At 34.6% G+C, this 19,963-nt stretch overlaps 1 protein-coding gene across 1 annotated transcript in view; it reads right to left on the bottom strand.

Moving 5' to 3' along the window:
• Positions 1 to 19,963, bottom strand: part of Erbb4 (erb-b2 receptor tyrosine kinase 4) — a 1,009,337-nt gene that overhangs the window by 292,857 nt on the left and 696,517 nt on the right. Inside the window, exon 5 of the mRNA XM_042679248.1 lies at positions 13,949 to 14,014. Within this exon, the coding sequence (XP_042535182.1) occupies positions 13,949 to 14,014 (66 nt within the window). The remainder of the gene's footprint in view (positions 1 to 13,948; positions 14,015 to 19,963) is intronic.

The raw sequence follows: 19,963 nt of genomic DNA, 5'->3' as shown, positions 1-19,963 counted from the left end.
TAAAAATATTAGAACTAATTAGATCAGAATAGACTATGGATATCAATATCAAATCGATATTTTCCCCAATCTATCCTATTTCAATAAAAGTTTAGTGTTGGTCAATGTACATTGATGTGATTTCACAACCCACTACTGAAGTGCAAAGCCGTTGCAGAGCACTTTGAATGTACTGCTCAATGAGCAGATAAAACTTAAGGAAATAAAGGAAAGCAATCCAATTGTTCCTTTTATAAATATGCAACAAATTGACCTTCCAGTGGATTAAAGAACTTAAAGCCAGTAGAGCTAAGTGTCCATTTGTGAAAGCTGTTGAACTCCAGAGACCACAGAAAGCCATTGCATAGAAAGATGGGCCACAGAGCCTTTACTCCAGGATTGTGCCACTCACAACAGCTAGGTCTGCAATGTGATCATTCCTGGATGTTTCTGATAGTTAAATCTGCATATCTCATACAATATAGAGGTCAAATGCAAAACAATATGATTCTCCACAAGCAAAATCTTTATAGAATATAATGTTTCTATACATATGAATTACTTGATGTACTATTGATAAAAGAAATGATCATCTCTGTGCTGGAAAGAGTTTGGAAGTCAATAAAGAGTTTACTCTCTCAAAGTTCTGAAATGGCACATAATTTTTGGAAATGTATTTATAGTAGATGTAAAATACATTGTGTGTGTGTGTGTGTGTGTGTGTGTGTGTGTGTAAAACTCAAACCAAAGCTTTAGTTCTCTTACTGAAGAAATGACTTTGATTAACTATATATCTTTGATCTTATCATTCTTCCATAGTGGTATAACAATGAAGAAAGTACACGGAACACAAACAAAAGAAACTCAAGGTATTTCGTCTTTAAGTGAATGATTTCCAAATTCTCAAAAGATATATTTCCCTTTCATGTTTCTGGAAAAAAAATCTGATCATTCTTGAGGATCCTATATGCTGGAGTCTTCCCTCTCTACTTCTTCAGAATTCTGTTCACCCAATGCATCCTGTCCCTCCTACCTTGTTCCTAGGAAACTACAGAAGATAATGTATGTGAAGCAGTGGCATAAAGCCAAAACAATTTAACAAGTGAGAGGTTACAAAATAGTGGGCGACACATGAGGTTTTTCTGGAGAGGACTACAAGGCTCCGGTTTTGACTTTATGTAATATCTGTGTTAGATTAAATTATCTAACCTGTTTGGGCTGCAGTTCCTTCACTCATAAAATGAAACAACTGTACTTATTCTAAGGATCTGTTGTGAAGAGTATATATATTGCAGGAAATGCATAAGATTGAAGTAGTGCAATCATGTCCGATAGTGAACACTGAATAAATATTTGCTGCTAGCATTGCTAAACAGTAGTTTGTTTTATACCTAAATCTCAGTTTGCTGGAAAACATTCAGAAATTATATTTTTCTGTAGAATTGTAAGTGTTTTTCTGCTCCATTCATTTTTCACAGCTCTGAAATATACCAATATATGGACACATTCCTACTTACCCCCTTCTAAAGTATTCACATTTATATTCATATTATTATTGTTTATAATAAATTAATTCATATTCATATCATTAATACAGTTAAAATGTCTAACAATCAACATACATTTTAATGTGCATTTAAATAATAAGTTCCTTGATCCATTGGCAGGATTTATCTTGAATCATTTGTCACAAATGCCTAATTTGTGTACATGCTATATTGTATTATATTACAATCTATTTAAATAGTCATTTGTCTTATTTATAATGTACCAAGGGTAATTAAGATTACTACTGACTCTGTATTTTAATTCTAACTAGGAATTACTGAACATATTTTGATATTGTAAGTTGTATAATTTTATAAGTAAAGTCAAAGTTTTTAAAGATTTTTGGGTATAAATTGTACTTCAGCTTTATAAAACTTTTGAAATATGAAGCTATGATGTAAAATAATATTTTCCTTCTTAATTTATGAATTTTATGTGAAGAGACCATCACTGTAATTTTCATTAGTATGTTCTCTCAGTGTTGTCCTTTAACTCGTCACTTTAAAATTCTAGGTCTATATTCAATCTATAATCTATAGTCTACCTCATACCTTTAGAAATTTTAATGTAGAAGTTCTCTCCTGTTTTGTCTTATGGTAGGTATCTAATTTGATTTTATTCCAAATCAGAGCCATTTGTTACTAATTATCGAAGAGTCTATACTTCTCCATGTCTTTAAAATATAAACTTTATAAGAGTTAAGTGGTTATATTTGTTTGGTTTCCATTTAGAATTTATATTGAATACAGTGAAGCAATTCCAAGCTGAAAACCTCGTCCTGTCCTCATAATTACTACCTTCAACATTTTAATATTTGGCAGAGAAAATCTTTCCACATAGCCTTTTTCAAATCCCTGCCTCTCTTTTCTTAAATATACTTTCAGAGATTCTTTGGACTATTTTCATTCTGTTAAAGCAAATATATTAGCTTTAAAAAAAAACATGGTTAGGCATTGCTTAAGTTTCAAAAAATTGATATTTTCATAATATAAGTCTTTCCATTTTAGTATGTGACTCATCACCCATGTTTATGTCTTGGTGAAATATTCTAGTGTGATTTCTATTTTAAATTGTTAGGAATTACCTGTAAATGTCACTCTGCCTTTCAGTCCCTCCCTCCTCAGTGTATGCTAATCAAAGAAATTACATTTATATTAGTCATGTGTAATATTCTCATTTTGGAAGAACTTAATTATCCTGACTAACAAACATTTTATCTAAAGCCATGCTGAAATCAGATGAAACCTGAGAGCATTCTTGTGGTCACATCTGTCTATTAGGTTCATTGTAACAAAATTCATGGGTCAACAGACTTTAGATAACCTGAAATACTTGTCTTCATTGAGGCACCAAGAAATGAAGATGGCTTTTGAAAAACATTTATTGGCTCTATATTTTACAACCTCACCATAAATTAATTGAAGAACCATTTATTCTGAAAATCCCTTGTAACAGAGAAGAGCAATATAATAATATCATAAGTTTTAAAGTTATATACAAATGTAAATTGGGTTGAACTATATAATATTAAAAAACCTGATGCTTAGGAAATTCATATTTACTACAGGTCATGTGAAATACTATGGATTAACAACAGGGAAATTCACCCATATCCAGTTATTCCTGATGCTTTGTCATCACTATACAGACTACTGAACTCATCCTCCAATCTAACAAAAGAATTTGTAATACAAAACAGTACATCTCAGAATAATGTCAGTAGATGCTTTTAACCAAATAATCAGATTCCCTAGCCTTGAGGGTGATATGTTAACATTTAATGAAGTCACACGCTTTAACTATTCTGCTTTATTTTATTTTAACTGTCCTTTGTTTTATTTCCCTGTCCTGTAGTAAAAACAAAACATGAATATCTTATTTGCCACATGTAGATCATTTTGGAATTTCCTGTGTGATAAGGGTAGTTACTGTGAAGATAGTTGTCAATCTTGGTACAAAGACATCATCAGAATAAATTGTCGACCCTATAAACAAAATAATAAGTTAAATAAATGGCCAATAGACGCATGAAGAAATGCTCAACTTCTCTGGCCATAAGAGAAATGCAAATCAAAACAACGCTGAGATTCCACCTCACCTCAGTTAGAATGGCTATCATCAAGAAATCTAATAACAGACACTGGAGGGGATGTGGCCAAAAGGGAACCCTACTGCATTGTTGGGGGAAGAGTAAACTTGTTCAAACACTTTAGAAAGCAGTATGGAGGTTCCTCAAAAGACTCCAGATAGAGCTCCCTTATGACTCAGCAGTCCCACTTTTGGGTATTTACCCAAATGAAAACAAACAAGGCCACACTAAAGCTATCAGCCCATCTATGCTTATCGCAGGATTATTCACCATAGCTAAGATAGCGACCAATCCTGATGCCCCTCTGTAGATACATACAATGTAATTCTATGCTTCCATCAGAAAGAAAGACACCACCCCATTTGTTGGGAAATGGAAATCCTTGGGAAAAAAAATCATATTAAGTGAAGTAAGCCAGGCCCAAAGAAATTTAGGTCCCATGATTTCCCTTATTTGTAATAATTAATATACATATGAGATAATCTTATCAGATAAGCTGAAAAGCTCAAAAGCTATGTACATATGACCATATAAAATGTGGCTAAGTAAAATGAGCCCCAAGATATGGACACAGAGGTTCGTCTTCGTTGTTAATGTTGTAAATATACTATGCGGATTTTTTTGTTTCCTTTGTATGTTCTTCCCCCTCTGGTATATCTCCTGTTGTCACTGTACTCAATTTTGGTACTCTATATCCTGTATATACATTTGTCTATTCTGGGAGGGGAAGGGGAATAACAAAACGCTGAAACAAGGACGCAGGATGACTCATTGCAACAATGATACTCACAGGACAGTATATTGGAAACAAACCTTACAACTTTGGGGTAGGGGTGTGGGGAAGGATAGTGAGAGGGGAGGGAAGGGATAGTGGGCCAACAACAAGGAAAGGGGTAACAATGATCGACAAGTAATGGACTCATTGCCTTACTCATGTAATTGTAACCCCTCTGTACAGCATCTTTACAATAAAATAAAATTATATATATAACATAAAAATAAGTTTAATAGTTACATGGACAGATATTTCCAAAGGTTCTTCTCCATGTCCTCTTAGAAAATCTTTCAAAGGTGATCAGTCTGGTCTCCATGCTTAAATGACCTTTCTTACCACAGACAATAGCTAACATTCTCCCCCAAACTATCTGTATCGGTGTCATCAATGTCTACATAACCAATGATATATGTGTATATGCTAAGCACATGTACAATGAATCAATGTTCACAGACACATACACAAATACTATAATCATTTAAGGAAGCAGGCAAGGAAATCATTAATTTTTAAATCCTCCTATTGGGTAAACTAAGAATTGTTAAAACTGAGGTTTTAGAAATCGATCCTGTTCAGAGAATGGATTTCATCTACAGTCTCCTGATGTCACCAGTTCAATATTCCTTTTTGACCTTTACAAACATTCTTTATCTTTGCTTTGTGGCCTACACAGATTGTCTAGTAAGCAGACACAATTTTGTATATTATTTCTTGTATGGCCCACGAGTGTTTAGTGTGGCATTAGCAATAACTCCTGAATGACATTAAATTGTAAACTAGAAAGTGTTTCAGAAAACAGTATCTCTCGTAGTTAACATAAAAACTATCCTATCTGGTTTTAAGTCTTTGGGGAAAGTCATCAAGTACAACAAATATTATCAATGTAGTATCAGAATGAACAGCCTATCAGGAGAGACTTTTCTTTTTCATTTTCTGCAAGTCAATGTTTGGGTCACCAGAATGTTAAATGCATTCAAGTAATTAGTCCAATATAATGTTTCTCTTAATTTTACAATATCTCCAAAAACTATAAATCTCAAAAAAGGGAACATAGAAAATAATTGAAATCAATAAGAAGGCCTTACAGACATGCAAAGTTATTAGCAAAATACACGAGTTTTAATTAAAAATGTTGGCTTTAACAAAGGCTCTCTGCTTCCTTGATTGATCGGGAAAGCTGGTTCAGCTCTTTTTCCTACTTGCTTTTCTGTGCTCTAATTGGATGTTTACCACATTGACACCTTCTTTTTGTTGCTCAAAGACTGTAAACACAATTATGCTTTATACAAACTATGTGTATGCATATATGAGGTATAATTAGTTCATTATCGCTGTCATTTGTCACTGGATTTTACAATCTGCAGGAAACTTTTAGAATTTCATGGAGACATATAAAACTTAATTTTGTGCTGCTACTTTTTCCTGATAAAATTCTTAGGAGCAAAAATAATTATTTCTTATATTTTAATTTTCTAGTTCAACTAAGTTCCAGATATATTTTAAACAAATGTTGGAAGTTGTGCTTGTAGTTTAAAACTTTCCTAAAATTGAATAGATGCATACAGCCCTCCTTCTACAATTGTGTTTCTTTTCACTCCCTTGTTATTAAACCAAAACTTTTCATATATTACTATTGTTAAATAGTTTTCTCCATGCTCAAAATAAATTAGTAAGAAACTGATTGCTTGTTTTCTGTAGGTTTTAGCAAAATGTATATCAACTGGTAAATTTACAAAGAGACTGCAAAATTAATCTTTCCCATGCTTATAACATTGATAGAAGATAGATACTAGGCAACTGGAAGTAAAAGAAAAATGTCTCCTCTTTACCAAACATTGAATTGCATTAGCTCTTTACTGTTTTACCATGAACCATTATTCTCTGAATACTTATTATTTGTTGGCAAAATTAAAGTGCCTGAAGTTAAATGTTTGTGCTGAGATCATTAAAGAAGTTTGTATCAGTGCATAAAGAAGAGACTAATAAATAAGTCCTAAAATTTCCTACCATATTCTATGGTCTCTTTAGAGAAATAAGAAATAATAGAAAGGATTGTTTACAAGGTTTTGTTTTATCAATGTACCAATACTATATTCACAATTATTAACAACAGAACAAATATACTACTTGTGTTAATTTTGCTGTTACTTTCTATCCATAAAGATTATTGTAAGTAAGTAAGTAAATATAGACTAGCAAATTCACCCACCAATTTTCCTTTGGTTACAATAATGCTTCAGCTTGATCAATTTCAGGAGAATTAAAAGGGCAAAAGAAAAATCTGTGTTCATTCTAGTATCTGAAATGTGCTTTTCCTCATTATTTTTTATGCTATAATATTTCAGCTTAGGGGACAAATATCTTTCAACCTGCTATCAGGGACACTTCTACTTCTCAGTTTATTTCTAGGCAAGAAATGTCATTTGTACAACTTAGAAGATATAGAAGTGTATTTTTTTTTATCAGCCCAGAATATTCTAGTTATAAAACCTGTAACTGAAGACAGTGATGGCTACTTTAATGCAAAATGTATGTCAGAGTTAGGGAAAAAATTAAACTGTAGTAATCTCACGTAAACTTCTTTTCTCCCTTCTCATTCAAAATACAGTGAGTAAATGAGTTGACTTTGGGACCAGCAGGACAAAGAAATATTTAAAACGAAACCACAGGGTTCTGATAATACAGTACAGAGAGCTAGCTCAATATTGTTCTCAAGACTTAAAAAAAGGACAAGCAGTTTCTATTTTAAATGCGATAAGCATGCTTCTTATATCTTGCAGGAACCGAGATAACTTTGTTCCTTTAATCATTATTACTTATTTCAAGTTTTAGTCTCTCTCACACTTACACCTATACAGCCCAGACCTCAAAACTCAGTTCTTATGAATAGGAGGGCATTGTCATTCTTACCAGTGAGCCTGCTAAATAATACTCCTCTAAGCTTCAGACTTCACATAGAAGATAAGTTTGTCTCCCCTGACATGACTACATTAATCCACTGAATCAATTTACTTAAGCTGTGCCGTGGAGCAAGGCAGCCACGATTTAACTGAGCTTAAAAGAACTTTCAAGTCAGAATTGCTCGTCCCCATGTAATACAGCTCTCTGTAATACCAGCCTAAGTTGTGCTTTGACCCTTTGTGGTTAAGCAAGAAACAGTCATGTTAGGCTTATAGGGTCAAGATGTTCAAGCATCAAGAAGGATTTAAGGGGAATAAATTCAAATTGCTTAGAAAATCAGGAGAGCAAAACACCAAGTAAGCATCTAGGTTCCATCAGAATCATGTAAGTGCATTCACATTTAGGGAGTTCTTTGGGCTGAGATTTCTTTGAATAATCTGTTTAGAAAAAAATCATATCTACTACTTGAGAAAAAAATATTTTGAAATTGGTTGCTGGTCATAATGTATAATCTGAATGGTATTAAATACTATTGACACACAATGACATACCAAAATAATTTAGGATACACTCACACAAACACCCAAAGCAGTAGGTGAAATAAGTTGAAAATATTACTAAATTATACTGCAAGTGTTCAAAATTTTAATAAAATTTCTGACCGAAAGTTTGCATGTGAGCAGCTGTCTATAGTGAACTGCTGATGCCAGTGCTCCATACCTCCCACCATCCCTCTTCCCTCATAGCATGCTATTACAAAGAACAACCTAAGCATTTTTCTTACTCCTGACTCTAGAAGCTTCTGCCTCTTGCCGAGCATTTCCAAAGATCACCATTTTTGTGACTGGTATCTGTGTTTTCCCCATGAATCCAATCAGAAACATTTTCAACCAATTGACTTCTTACCTATCATTAGCACAGGAAAAGCCCAGCCCATTGCCATTGCAGTGGGAAAGTAAGTGAATGAAATATATTCCCAATACAATTTCCTTAGCTCGGTGACTGACTTTAATGTAGTGGAGAAAATCTTAAAAAAATTATTCCCAATAAATAAGGAAAACATAAAATTGAATACTTCTCAAAAAAATATTCAATGAAGGGAACGTATTTCAGTCATGGGGAAAGAAATCATTTGTAAATAATGTGAGATTCCCAAAATGTACATTAATATAATCAAGCAATAATACAGAATATTATTGAAAATTTTCACAGCATGTTTTTTTTACATGTTATAATGTCATGGTTCAGATATAAATTCATCTCAAGTGGACTTCCCATGTACAAATATAACTCAACAGAGAGCCATTGAAAAACTAAAGAAAACATTAGGAATATTTTGATTATGTATGTTCTCTATGAAATCTCTAGAGATTTCAGATTCTTATAGTATCACTCACAATAAGAAATTATTCTGACAAAAATGTAGCCAGAATTCTAAACTTTAAGTTTTACTGTATTTCTCTGAGAAGTTGTAAAATATATTTTGCTTAGGATGCTGTTCTTTTAAAATATAAAGTAATGTCTTTCAAGTAACTGAAGAAAGGAGAAAAGAAAGGACAAGACAAATGTCAAAGGCAAACAGCCTGCTCTTTGCTCTGGGACTTTTGCTTGTTCCTTCCCTAGACACAGGGTGTCAGTAGACTTCATGGAAAAATGCCCCATGGGAGTTTTCTCCCACATTCAGATTTAAAATGGATTAAATTTTCCAATATACTTTTATTCACTTGAGCATCAGCCAGTATTTATTAAGATGTTAATATGTACCAAAAATATTTAAGTATTGTAACTACATTATTGTAGTGTACTTGTTTATTCATTTATGAGAGAGCAAGAGGAAGAGAAGGAAGAGGAGAAGGAAGGAAAGAAGAGGTGGAAAAGAAGGAAAAGGAAGAGGGGGAGAAGTGGGAAAATGAAGTGGATGGAGGAGGAAGAAGAAGAAGAGGGAGATGAGGAAAAGTAGAAGAAACAGCAGCTGAAATACCTGAGTCCCAGTGTCTCACTCTTATAAATCTAGTTATTCAAGAAACAGATCTGGAGCATGGTGGTTGGAAGCCAATCTCAGCCCAGGCAGAAAAGTCACAAGACTTTTTCTCCAATGTAACGGAAAAAAAGTGGGGTTGCAGGTATAAACTGGGAGGTAGAGCACCAGCTGAGCAAGCAAACTGACCTAGTAAGATGAAGAAGCACAAGGCCCCGAATGTAAACTGCAGTATTGAAAAAATAAATAAAAACTTCTGAGAGAAAATATAATTATTTTGATTCTGCATATATTATAACAGATTTCCAAAGATCGAGTCATTTTGTCCTGGTAGAAACTGTACACTGCTGGGATTTGTACCTGTATTAGGGCTTTATTTCCAGGGCTGGGAGAATGTCTTTTAACTTTTTTGTTCAAAGTTGGCACTTTACCACTTGTTCCATTCCTCCACTTCCAGCTTTTTGGTGGTTAATTGGAGGTAAAAGTCTCATGGATTTGCCTTTTCAGATTGGATTCAAACCAGAATCCTAAGATCTCAGCCTGTTGAGTAGCTAGGATTACAGGCCAATGGAGTAAAATTCCATTTATTTATTTTCTTGGTACTGGGGCTTAAACTCAGGACTTCCCATTTATTAGTCAAAAATTCTACCATTTAAGCCTCACCCTGAGTCCAAAACATGATATTTAAAATGCTCTAGAAATATATACTTTATTTTCTTCAGGAACCTAAAGACAGGAGTAAAGCTGGACATCAGGAAGGCCAGAGAACTAGGAGATTAAAAACTATCAAAGAATATTACCTTCTCTCCTCAAATCTCTACATGACTGCTCACTCTCAAAGTGTCTCTGGAGACAGGTTATCTCTGCTTCTCATTAACATACAGTGGCCAGAAATGGATCCACATATTAGGTCTAACATCTCTGTAGCATCACCAGCATTTTTAGGTCCCTAATCTAAACTGTCTGGGAGTAAGATTCCTATTGGCTGGATCAAGTCTTTACTTCTATGATAAGATTTACCAACCCTTAAAACTACCAATATTTTCTGCTGAGTAAATTCTTTGGCTGTAAGTAGGATGATCTTTCCTGTGGATTATTATAGGGTATTAAGTAGCAGCCTGGGTCTTTATGCTTGGAGCACTAGGGGGTATTTTCCCACCCCTCTTTGCTATAACAGACAAAAACATGTAGACATTATCAACTGGTATAGAGGGACAAAATCTCTGCTTGAAAAACTCTGATTTGTGACCAAGAATAGTGTCCCATACAACATGGAGATAGATCATCTAGACATGGGACGTTCTAAGAAAACCATTTTTTTTCAGCCTGGCAATTAATTATCCTGAAAGTTGTCTACTATTTAATAATATGTGCATAGAAATGATGACTTGTCTAAGTTTTTGACACCATGACCAGATGTGTTGATATAAACTAAAAGTTATTAAAAGTTTGTTTTTTAAAATATAAAAATGGAAGGAAAATTTAATTTTCAATCAAGTATGGTTAACACCCATATATATTCTTCACCCATTCATGCTGCTTTAACAGAGTAATTTCCAAACTTTTCACTCACACATCCCAATTAGAGACATTCAAAATCCATATTTAAATAGATGACATATACATTCATATTCTAAGTATACTGCTACAAAACTGTATAAAACGAGACAAAGTACAATGAATAATTAAAAATAATATTATTTCATTTTTGCCTATGTAGAGAATTATTAAAAATGCTCTGGTCTAGAAAAAATGGCATGAGCTTCTTCGCCCTTCCTTAGAATGTTCCTTCCCTGCCCCCCCCCCACCCCAGAAACCCTGAAAATAATTCAAAGGCAACCAAAACCAAAGGAGATTTGAAAGTTGGGAGGCATAAGGAAATCCAAATTTTAGATCAAGTGCCAGAGGAATATTGAGCAGACATTTTAAAGTCCTCCTACAATTGAAGAAGAGAGAGATCACTTCCAATATTCACATTTGTCATATCTAAGCCACATTCATTCCCATAGATCTATCAGAGTCCCTGGACAGGAGACACAATCTGGGTAATCCTGCCAGAGCAGCCCAGCCAGCCACAATAACTAGCGTATAGACAAGCCTTTTTGATTCACTTGATAGTGAATAAGGAAAGAAATGAAGTCAGTAATCAAGTCACTGGGTAACAACTTATTTTTAAGTTTCTAAGAAGTGACTGACTCTCCATGCCTTAACGACTTCCAAGTCCAGTTATGCCTTCATCACAGTGTGTTGAATAGTTCAGGATTTCAGAGATCAGCTTATTTTACATGGCTACAATGTCAACCAAATCTTTTAGTGAATAGATTTCACACAGTAATCTAATCTTACTTTAGAATTGTGTTTAAAACTCTTGTCAAAACATACCTGCCATAAAACATTGCTTCTATAAATAAGTTTATTTAAATCTACAATGAGATACTATCTTTCATCTAATCCTTTGACAAAGACCTAAAAGACTTGATCAGACATTATTTTGTCCTTGGAAGGCAGACAGGCATGTACACATATCCTTCCTGGTAATTATTAAAGCATCTACAGAAAGGACAAACTTCAAGTTGGTGTAATTATGAATTGCAAGTATAAATGCCCTTAACCTTACAAATGTCTCGTTAAGATCTAATATCACTGATAATTCATACACAGAATCTATAAAATGTTATGAACTGAGGCAAAATAAATTCTTTTAAACTTTATCTAGCATTCTAATAACTTTCCACAAATATCCACCATGCTAATTTAGCATGTTAAAATCTTTAACAATTAATCTGTCTTCTGTGTTTATAAAATTGTCACCATACATATTTTCATATATTTATTTCAGGATAGAGAAGAAATATTTACATTTGTACAAGGTATTTCCTTTTCTTGTTTTAAGGGAATGTTTTTTATCTGTTCATTTGTTGGTTTGCTGGTTTTGAGTAAGGGACTTGCTATACAGCCAAGGGTGGCCTCACATTTTCAGTCTTCTTGCTTCACCTTCCCTAATGCTGAGGTTATGGGCATTTACAAAGATATCCAGCTTGCTTTCCATTTCAAAAGAAACTATGTTTATTGCAGCATTATTTACCATAACTAAGATATAGAACCAACCAAGATGCCTCTCAGTAGATGAATGGATCAAGAAAATGTGATATATATACACAATGGAATTCTATGCCTCCATCAAAAAGAATGATATTGTTAGGAAATGGAACAACTTGGAAAAAATCATATTAAGTGAAGTAAGCTAGGCCCAAAGAAACATAGGTCACATGCTTTCCCTTATTTGCAATAACTAGGATATGTCTGAGACAAGCAGAAAAAATCATGTAAGTTGATGTTAGGTGAAATGAACCCTAAGACAAGAACACAATTTTTTTTTCTTTTTTCTTTTTTTTGTCAGTCATGGGGCTTGAACTCTGGGCCTTGAACTCTGGTGTCCCTCAGCTCTTTAGCTCAAGGCTAGCACTCTACTACTTGAGCTACAATGCCACTTCTAGTTTTCTGGTGGTTTTTATTGGAGATAAGAGTCTCACGGTCTCTCCTGCCCGGGCTGGCTTTGAACCATGATCCTGAGATCTCAGCCTCCTGAGTAGCTAGGATTACAGGCGTGAGTCACAGGCGCCTGGCCTTTTTTTTTTTTTTTTTTGCTATTGTTTCTAACATATTTATAAGGTGATTGTTTTGTTGCTTTATATATCCCTCCCCCACTGTATAACCCCTGTTTTCATTGTATTTGATGTTGGTATAATTTGGGGAGGGGGGGGGAAGAGAAAAATAAATTGTTTTAATAGGGATAAAGGTGGACCCATTGCTATAATGAGGTGTATGTCAAAAAACAAACTTTACAACTTTTTTTTGTTGGGGGGAGGAATGTAGTTGTAGAGATGGGAGGGCAAGGATGAGTGGGGAAAAACAAAGGAAGAGGCAACAATGCTGATAAGAAATGTACTTATTACCTTGCTCATGTAATTGTAACCCTTCTATATGGTATTTTCACAATAAAATACTTATTAATAAAAACAAAAACAAAAAAGTGAAAGTTAGCCCTGGCTAAAGTATGGCCTTAAGAGTACTAAAATTATTAGATATTTACCTTTATAATAAGTATGCCTTGTCATTTTCTTTCCAATGATATTAGCTACATATTTAGATTTAGTAATATGTAATGTAAGAAGTGTTCTCTAAGGACAGATTTAATTTTATTGATAGTGAATATTTACCCATCTTTTACATCATTTATATGTAAACCTAGAACAGTGCCTGGAATAGAGTGTGTCCACAGTATCTTTCTTTCTTAACTTTCCCCTGTCTAAATTATTAACTATAAGTATTAAGGAAGGTACTGAGATATACAAATTACCTCAAATTGAATTATCATTAATTTGTAAAAAAAAATTGGATTTCCTACTCCTGCTAATATACAGACACTGAAGCTATAGATTTCACTGTAGCTGGGCTGCAAGGATCATTACTCTAGAAACCACAAAGAAATATAAGAGGCAATTATATTATGTTTCATTCGACAGCAATGGAATTAGGTAGTTTCTTGGAAGAAACAAATTCATCACCAAAAGGTAAAAGCTCATTTTCATATTGCAGTTATGAGAGTTGTGAGAAGAATCCGTTATTGAAATCCCTTGAGCATTTCAAGTCAATGCTTTTTCACTAGAATACTTACATGACTGGCAATGATTCTCAGTGGGCCCCCAGCACCGGCCAGTGCAGGACTTATGACAACGTCCACCTGTAGAAGAGGAAAGAGAAAAGAGAAAAGTCACACATATTACATTTTTTATTCATGGAGGGGTGGAACTTCTTAAAACGAGAAAACAACACATGCTTCTTTATGAGGTTTTTATGTCATGCTAGTGCTAAGACATAGCCTATAAAACACAAGTGGCAAAACATGTGTAACTGAAATATGGTGCTCTTATGTGAAATCCTCCCAGCAATGACAATGAAAAGGGAATAGATGAATTTGTGAATTCTCCCAGAAATTCACAATTTCAGAAATTCCACTTTCACTATTCAATATTGATTGCTGGTCTGTTGATCTGCTTTACTTGATGTAATTTTCAAAGTCCATAGCTAACTGATATCAAAACTTTAGGAGTTTAAAAGATGATGAAGCCTATGAGAACAAGGACATATTCTTTCAAGCACATGCCATCCTACTACAGTAAAATAAGCAGCAAAAATCAAACACTTAAAATGTAATTTTTCAAGCTTAATTTAAGTACTGAAAAACACACATGTAAGATTTTTATTGACATCATCTGAATTATCAGATATCAGCCTTTAACTCCTTCAATAACTGTATTACCTAGTAGAAATACTGGCTTCAACAAACAGTTGTCCCAAAGAGAGATTGCTAGAATGACTCAACAATAGAAACCTCAAATAGGATAAATCATGTCAAATCACCCTTTGGAAACTTGTTTCTAATTTTTCCCAAAACATCTATATGCACATGGTCTATTTTTAAACAAAATATATTTAACAGTAATAAATGCCAAATACTCTTTATAACAAACTTCTTATTAAAGCCTCTGTTAATTTTCTGATACATAATATGTTGTGGTGTGTGTGTGTGTGTATGTGTGCGTGTGTGTTTATGAATGTTGTATGCCAGTTCTGGGACTTTAACTCAAGGCCTCACTTTTTACCTTGGCTATTTCACTCAAGACTAGCACTCTACCACTTGAGTCATTCCTCTACTTCTGGTTTCCTGATGATTACGTGGAGGTAAGACACCTATGAACTTTTCTGTCTGGTCTGGTTTCAAATCAAGATCCTCAGATCTTGGCCACCTGAGTAACTAGGATTATAGGCCTGAGCCATCAGTGCCCAGCTTCAATTATGAATTCAAAATGTCTAACAAACTTAGTCGTCTTATAAAGATTATCAAGTAGAGTTTTACCAAAAGTTTCCATCATTCCTTGACTTACAGTTATTAAGTCCTCAGTTTAGAAGTTCTTACTTAGAAATATTGTTCCTCTTCCTGCGAAACCATTTGAGAGAAGCTACCAGGACACAGGCTTTGAGGATTAAAATGTAGACTCAGCAGACACTTTCTATTTTTTAAATCTTTCTTGTATGTTTTTTAATTGTAAAAATACTGTACAGAGGGGTTACAGTTACATGAGTAAGGTAATGAGTCCATTTCCTATTGAGCATTGTTACCCCTCCTTTGTTTTTCCCCTATCATCCCTTCCTGCCCCACCTCCCCAAATCCTCCCTGCCCCTCCCCCAGGTTGTAAAGTTTGTTTTCAACATAGTGTCTTGTACATCTCATTGTTAAAATGGGTCAACCTGTATCCTTATTTCAGCATTTTGTTATTTTCCTTCCCCTCCCCAAATAAGAAAAAATGTATATACAAGATGCAGGGCACAGACATCAAATACAATGAAAACAGGGTTTATACCATGGGGGAAGAACATACAAGAGAAACAAAAAAAATCACATAGTATATTTTAAATATGTTTAAAAAACAATAGCAAGCAAGAAAAAAAATTGTGTCCCTATCTTGGGGTTCATTTCACTTAACATCATCTTATATGGTCCTATGTATACAGCTTTTGACCTTCTCTTCTTGTCCTGGACTTATACTATTTATTGCAAATAAGGGAAACCATGGGACCCATGTTTCTTTGGGCCTTGCTTACTTCACTTCATATAATTTTTTCTAAGTCTTTCCATTTCCTAACAAATGGGGCAATGTCATTCTTTCTGATGGAGGCATAGAATTCCATTGTATAAACATACCACATTTTCTTGATCCATTCATCTACTGAGGGTCATCTGGGTTGGTTCCATATCTTAACTATGGTAAATAATGCTGCAATAAACATACTTGGGCTGGTAACTTTATTATAGCTTTGTTTGTGATCATTTGTGTAAATGCCCAAAAGTGGGATTGCTGGGTCATATGGGAGCTATTATGTGGAGTCTTTTGAGGAACCCTCATACTGCTTTCCAAAGTGGTTGAACAAGTTTACACTCCTACCAACAATGTAGTAGGGTTCCCTTTTGGCCACATCCCCTCCAGCATCTGTTGTTATTAGAGTTCTTAATTATAGCCATTCTAACTGGGGTGAGGTGGGATCTCAATGTTGTTTTGATTTGCATTTCTTTCATGGTTAGAGAAGTTGAGCATTTCTTCATGTGTCTATTGGCCATCCTTCTTTCCTCTTCAGAGAAGTTTCTCTTTAAGTCTTTAGCCCACTTACTTATTGCACAGTTGTTTCTTTGAGGATTTGTTGTTGGGGATTTGGTTTTGTGAGTTCTAAGTATATTTTAGATATGAGACCCTTGTCCATTGTATGGCTACTAGAGCTCTTCTCCCAATCGGTGGGCTTTCTATTGATCTTGCTAGCTATGTCCTTTGCCATGCAGAAACTCTGCAACTTCATGCAATCCCATTTGTCAACTTTGTGTTTCTGGATCTTTATAAAGAAAATTTCGGGCTGTACCAAGGAGCCCTAGAGTTTCTCCTCTTCCCTTCTGTAGTGTTTTCAGGGTGACAGCAGACACTTTCTCTGAGGCACACATTCCATCTTGATGGTTGACCCCTGGAAGTGAAGCATACTCAAGCACTACCATACTTATCGTTCCAGAAGTAGGAGGACTTTCATCACAGCAGTTTATTTCAAGCAGTCTGTTTGTGAGGCCCTAACACTGACGTCACAGTGTATAACATCCTGTCACTCTGCCATCTGTTTACTTAGATCTAAACACATTATAGCTGCATAATGCAAGCTCATTCTAGCTGACAGGAAAAGTACTCCATCTGGCCTGAACAATATAACTTTAATCAGTGATAATGATAATTATTATTAAAAACTTACTGGAGTTCCTTTGTACCAAGCTAATAAGTCTAAATTGATTTATACCAGTGGAAATTAGCAAGGACTGCTAGACAAAGTGGAAGGAGTAATAACTTTTCTAGAGTCCAAACTTTTTTATGAGGAAGTAGCTAATACTAATGTGTTTTCTTAGATGTAGTAGAATCCTTTAAATCAGCTCATTAAGTGGCCTGTTAATTGAAGTTATCTGAAGCAGAAGATAATCTACCATGGAATCCGTGACTTCTTTAATTGTGTTTGGAGCTAATAAAATATTTAGCTTTATTCTTTCTTGGGTTAACACTACTGAGTTGGAAGATAAGAACATAGTATGTTACCACCTAAGTAACATCAGTAAAAATGCCATTTTTCTTTCTTTTCTTTTCTATTTTTTTTTCTGGTTCAAGAGATTGAACTCCTACATTTTACTGGGCTTACTTGCTCAAGGCTGGTGCTCTACCATTTGAGCCACATCTTCAGTGTGGCTGTTTACTTGAAGATGGAATCTTGTGGACTTTTCTGCCTTAATCTGTCTCTGAATCCCAATCCTCTGATCTCAGCCTTCTGAGTAGCTAGGATTACAGATGCCCGGCAGTAACCTACATTTTAATACTTTCAACATTTCCTTCTATTTTATTTTTTTGGTTCAATTAAAATATTCTGACTTCTGATTTTTTAAGTTTCAACTGACCCCTCAGAGATCTGATCTCAGGATAGGAAAACTCCTAAATAGGTACAACTTATTACATTTTTTGTTTAACAGTTGAAATAATTTTAAAATTTAAAACAGATCTATGGATAGAAATTTTTATGATTCTTCACAACAGGACGAGGCTTGTCTACTTGGGAACAAGTGATGAAGTTTCACACCCAAACACATACACACATGTTTAAGGAACAATCTTAACTGTCTACTTGATCTTAGGAGAGTTTATTTGGTAGTTTCCATTTTTCACTTGCATTGGAACAAAACTATCTATTAGTGGAACACAAAGATGCCACCAGGAGCTGCTTCTCAAGACTTTTCCTCCATCCTCCATTCTCCCTTCATCCTTTGGAGGCCCGGAAGCTCTCATGGCTTACAGCTTTCAGAATTTTATGACTGCCAAGTCACTGTTGAGTTTCAATGGAAAGTGCTTGTGTGTGTAGCGGCTCAGCCTTCCATGTTTCATCTCATGGTCTTTCTGGAGCTTTCACTCTTGGAATCTGCCCAGATGTTCAATTGATATTGGATCTTCTAAATGGTACAATACATGGTACTTGTAACAACACTTTTTCCCACTGGGTTGTTGTTATAAGAAAATATCACAACATCTGACCTGAATCTTAGCTCAACATATTTTAGAAATAACTATTTATTACACTTTCAGATCTGCCACTTTAAATTCTGATGGATAACTGTATCATGTCGTTTTCTGAAATGTTACATGTTTTAGGGTAGGTTTGTAGCCTTTGTAGTCCCATAATTGACACAAAACTGTAAAAGAGATATTTGGAGATAATGCCTCCTTAACAATTATCTTTCCAAATTTGGAGAAACAACAAAACTTCCTACCAGCTTTCCTTTCTTCCTCACCTCTGTTTATCTATTCACAATAATTTCATGTGTACCTTCTTTTTTCTGGGTATTAAGTATTATGGCATTAAAGATGATGACTCCCTATGGGTTTAAGGAGAAAAGCCAACAAATACCAATTTTTAAGTCTTATCTTCTAATCTAGAAAAGAAGAGTGGAGGATGCCAGGATGAGCTAGATCTCTATTATTGCCTAACAACTTAGAATTCTGCTGCACTCTGAATGCAATGAGTTACCTCGTGCCCTCTAAAATGAGATCACCCAAGAGCATTTCAATGGAGAGAAGAGGTGTGAATTCTGGAGTTCCTTTGTATCTGACAATGGACACAAAGGTCTAATCTTTTGCAGCAATCTTTTCCTCCTTTCGGTGACCAGAGAAACTGTTTTCAGCAGTCTTGATTTCACGAGGAAAAGAGACTTTATATATCAGTTGGATTTTAGTGTGATTTAGTTTTATGAACTACTCCCAGGAGTATGTTTTCTTTTTTATGCTAAGTGAGGACTTCACAGAGAAAAAACTTACCAGACACTACAATATATAAATTGGAACAGTATTTGGGGAATCTACCAGTGCCTTCCAATTCCTACCACTTCTATAAACCGGTAGAAAATCATTTTCCATTATTTACTGCAATAACTCTTTTAAAGCTATGAGAAAATATGTCACACTTTCACATACAAATGAACAATCTGTCATTTCCATATGGTTGGGTGCTAGCCGCTTTATTTAAGTTAGTATTTTCTGTCACCCTGACTCAACCAAAGAGATGAAATAAAAACTAAAACAAATTTTTAAGCAAACATTTCTGCTTCTTTCTTAACGACATTAATCTTTTAAAATAAGTGATGATTATTCCACATCAGCATTATTTGAATTCACAGGCAATCCCTCCTGCCTTGACAATGCATTATTCATTGTGGAAGTTAGCAAATATGACTAAGCTCATCTTTCATGCTTGTCCAGCAGTTGTTACTAAAATTGTAACTTTTGCATTCTTTTGCAGGGAAACTAAAGTCCTTGAGCAGTTTTTATATTTTTAAGAGTCATAAATTCAGGCTAGAAGTTTTGCTTCTTTGTATGACTGCCTGCCAGGAGAGATGGGATTCAATATCTACCTCAGTCATGGTCATGTCCTGCCATGCCAGGACAGTTGAAGAGTTACAAAATGTGAAGTCACTGGCAACCATAAAAGACTATTTTCTCAAACTGCCTCTGGCTAAAGACAATGCAGTTACATTCCTGGATTCTTCTTTCAGTCTTTTTGAAAACTG

The sequence above is a fragment of the Dipodomys spectabilis genome, unplaced genomic scaffold (genome assembly GCF_019054845.1).
Source record: "Dipodomys spectabilis isolate Male_0828 unplaced genomic scaffold, ASM1905484v1 ptg000051l, whole genome shotgun sequence".
Classification (NCBI taxonomy): Eukaryota; Metazoa; Chordata; class Mammalia; order Rodentia; family Heteromyidae; genus Dipodomys; species Dipodomys spectabilis.
This window is presented reverse-complemented; position numbering and strand designations above follow the sequence as displayed.